Source organism: Hyaloscypha bicolor (genome assembly GCF_002865645.1).
Source record: "Hyaloscypha bicolor E unplaced genomic scaffold K444scaffold_182, whole genome shotgun sequence".
In the NCBI taxonomy this organism is placed as follows: domain Eukaryota; kingdom Fungi; phylum Ascomycota; class Leotiomycetes; order Helotiales; family Hyaloscyphaceae; genus Hyaloscypha; species Hyaloscypha bicolor.
In genome coordinates this window covers 2,034,591-2,038,172 of record NW_020194684.1, presented here as the reverse complement: position 1 = coordinate 2,038,172, position 3,582 = coordinate 2,034,591, and the positions used below count along the sequence as shown (strand labels likewise).

At 40.1% G+C, this 3,582-nt stretch overlaps 1 protein-coding gene across 1 annotated transcript; it reads right to left on the bottom strand.

The window, feature by feature from the left end:
- Positions 1-1,396: 1,396 nt before the first annotated feature.
- On the bottom strand, positions 1,397-3,004 carry K444DRAFT_479312 (ankyrin; the record flags this gene model as incomplete). Its single annotated transcript, XM_024872969.1, has 3 exons — positions 1,397-1,600; positions 1,790-2,305; positions 2,585-3,004. Coding segments are annotated over 3 exons (1,140 nt in total), but the record flags the coding sequence as incomplete, so codon positions are not given.
- Positions 3,005-3,582: the final 578 nt, after the last annotated feature.

The following is a 3,582-nucleotide window of genomic DNA, read 5'->3' as shown; positions in this document are numbered from 1 at the left end:
AAATAAAATATTAAAAATTCTTAAAAGAAGCTTAAATTAAGAAATAACTAAAAAATTATATAATAAAAGCTTTCTTATATAAAACTTACTCAAAATGGTTATATTTCTTATACTAAATACTTATATAATTTGTAATTTATTATAATATAATTTAATAATATAAATAATTAATTTCTGCTTTTAAATATTATTATATATTAATTTGTATTTAATATATTCTTTATTTTATATTCTTTACCTTCTATAGTATTATAATATTATAAGAAAAAATAATTAAAAATACTTTTATTTATCTTTAATTTAATTATTTTTAATAAAAAAGATTATGTTTTTAAATAAAATATAAAATATATTTTATTTATTTATTAAAGTAAATATTTCTTTTATATAATTTAAAAGTATAATATATTTAAACGTTTTTATTAAAACTTTTAATAAATAATACTATTCTTTTATTAATAATAATATTTTTAAAAAAACTTAAAACTTTAAATAAATTATATTATTATATTAATATTTTACTTAAAATTTTAATTGGAACTATTCTTTATAATATATTACTAATATATAATTAATTATATTTATTACTTTCTTTTCTTTTATATAATTATTTTATAAATATTATATATTATTAATTTTCTATTTTTGGCTTTAATATAAAAGAAGCCTTTTATATAAAATTTAATTTTTTTATATTATAATTATTATCGAAAAATAGTATACTAGTATTATAGAAATTTTAAAGTTAATTAGGTTATTAGTTCCTTATTTATTAAAGTTCAAAATTCGGGAGTTTTGGTGTAAAATGACCGTGCGTTGACTCTGGTCGTGCGTTGACCTTGGATCTCGGTTACGCCACGAGCGATGAATGTGGAAACTCACGCTGCAAGTACCTACAAGGTCCTGAGGGGAGAACTAAAGATCATACCGTCATTCATCTTGAATTTCACGAAGATATAATTGTTTCGTTGATTTAATAATAATGATCAAAAAGGAGGTGTTGGAAAAACACGCGTTTCGCGGTTTAACGAGTGACCCTGATCTCCTCACTAGTCAATGGCTCATTAACCCTGCATCTCTGCATCTCATGCTCGCTATGGCATCGAAAGTTATTGAAATAACAACTTTTACAAAGTTCGGAGTCCTTGTCGAGATCGTCACAAATGCTGCAGTTATAGAAGGATGTATTTCTGACCTCCCTGTTGCAGATCATGCAGACCAGACCGATAACCAAGGAGTAATGGAGATCTGAACTGTCTGTTTTTATGTTCTTTCCGTCTTTATGCAAACGTTCCATGAGCTTTTTCACCGTCTCGCCTTGGCCGCTACGCGCTGCCCAATCAATTAGATCTTGTCCACTTTTGTCTCTGACATAGATGTCAGCGTTGTTTTCCAGAAGTAAAGTCACGATCTTATCAAATCCACCCTCCAAAGCGTAGGATAGGGGTGTGCGGCCTGTATTATCACTCGAGTCGATTTCCGCTCCCCTCTTCAGGAGCGTCTCCGCAACTGTAGTGTATCCTCCCCCGGATGCCCATGACAGCGGCGTCCGAAGATTATTGTCCCTGGAGTCGAGGTCAACGCCATGGTCAAGAAGCCTCTCCACCATGCTTTCACTACCCGCCCCTCTAGACCAATCAATCGACAAAACAGCATCATTTTCGGTTGGGTTCAACCCATAGCGCCAGGCAAGCCACGCTTCGGATTTGCCCCTTTTGCTTCCTATCCATGATAAAGGCGTCCGGCCACTTTTATCCTTTGCATCTGTGTTTTCTTGGCGCTGGAGCACAATTTTAAAGATCTCTTCTTCTCCACCTTCAGCAGCATAGGAGAGGAGGGTACGGCCACTGTCATCCTCGCAGTCGAGGTTTGCACCGCAATTGAGTAAAAGCTTCATCACTGCAAGATTACCGCTCCCCACAGCCCAAGAGAGCGGTGTACGACCATTGTTGTCCGCAAGGCTCCAGTTAACACCTTTTTGCAGTAGTATCTTTACAGCTTCGATATTTCCTACCCCTGCAGCCCACGATAATGCCGTGCGTCCTGTTTTGTCTTGCATGTTCAAAGTTTCAAGTGAAACTTTCGAAAGTGCGTTCAGCACCCGCACTCCTGCTGAGTTGCTGGCGACTGCCCAAGATAAAGGTGTGCGGCCACTGCTATCATGACAACTAGGATCTGCCCCGTGTTCCAGAAGGGTTATCATCATACATTCATGGCCACCCTCGGCGGCAAACGATAACGGTGTGCGGTCGTCCTTGTCCAGAGAGTCGATAGCCATCCTATTTGCAAGAAGTCTTTCCACTACCTTCCCAGTCTCGCCACCTCTACCGTGCGAAAGGATTCCCAACATGTCATAATCTTCAGTTCGCATAACTGCACGCAGGGCTGTCTCACTTCCTTCAAATGCTACCCATATCGGAAGTACTGGGCTTCGAGTGCCGCTCAATCTAACCCTCATGCCATTCCTGCAGATGAGCTTGACGACTATTCTTTCTCTCTTTTGAGCCAACCACGATAATGGTGTACGACCATTACTGTCCTGCCAATTCGGATTGGCAGCCTTCTTCAGTAATGCCTTTACCACTTTGAAGTGTCCTCCAGCAGCAGCCCAGGATAAAGAGTTGAGGCCATCTTTATCAGATGAAAGTGGATCAGCTCCATTTTTCAATAGAAAGTTCACTACTTCTGTGTGTCCTCGGCCAGCTGCCCAAATTAGTGGCGTACGCTCGTGGTTATCCCTGATGTGTGGATCGGCTCCCTTTGCGAACAGAATTTCAATCATTCCGGTGTGCCCTGCTTTGGCTGCCCAGATAATTGCAGTTTTTCCTTCGGAATCTGCAGAATTCAGTCCTGCGCCGCTCTTGAGTAATAAGTTCAATGCATCCTCATGCCCATTAGCCGCGGCCCAGATAAGAGGCGTCGAGTTACTGTTGTCTCTGTGATCAACCCCTCCTGGGCAGTTCAAAAGTATCCTCAGTATTTTGGTGTAACCTCCAGCAGCAGCCCATGATAGGGGAGACTGTCCCAGAGTATCTTTCTGATCTGGATCTGCCCCATGCTCCAGTAAGAGTCTCAATATACTCTTTTCCTCCCCTATGACTGCCCAATGGAGAGGAGTTAGACCACGTTTGTCAATGGAGCATACCCGAGCGCGTTTCATGATCAAAACTTTGACTGCCTCTTTGTGCCCTCCCTGGGCTGCCCATGACAGCGGCGTGCGATTATCTCCATCCCTGGAATCAACCTTTGCCTCACGTGAAAGGAGAGCCTCAAGTATTTTTGTGAGACCTTTCCCTGCAGCCAGTGACAAGGGAGTGCGGTTAGTGCCATCTTTGCATTCTACCTTGGCCCCATTTCCAAGCAAAATCATGCTCATTTTCCTTTCACCCCGTTCAGTAGTCCATACTAAAGGTTCGTAGGAGGTTCCTTCCGGGGGCTTGAAATCAAACACAATATTGACGAACTTGGTATCTGTAGAGGGCACAGGCTCCATAACTGACTGCTCGCAGCCACTGTCGTTGGCGTGTCTGGCTAGAAGCTTATATACCTCATTGTCCTCCCTATTAGAGATAACTCTCAGAG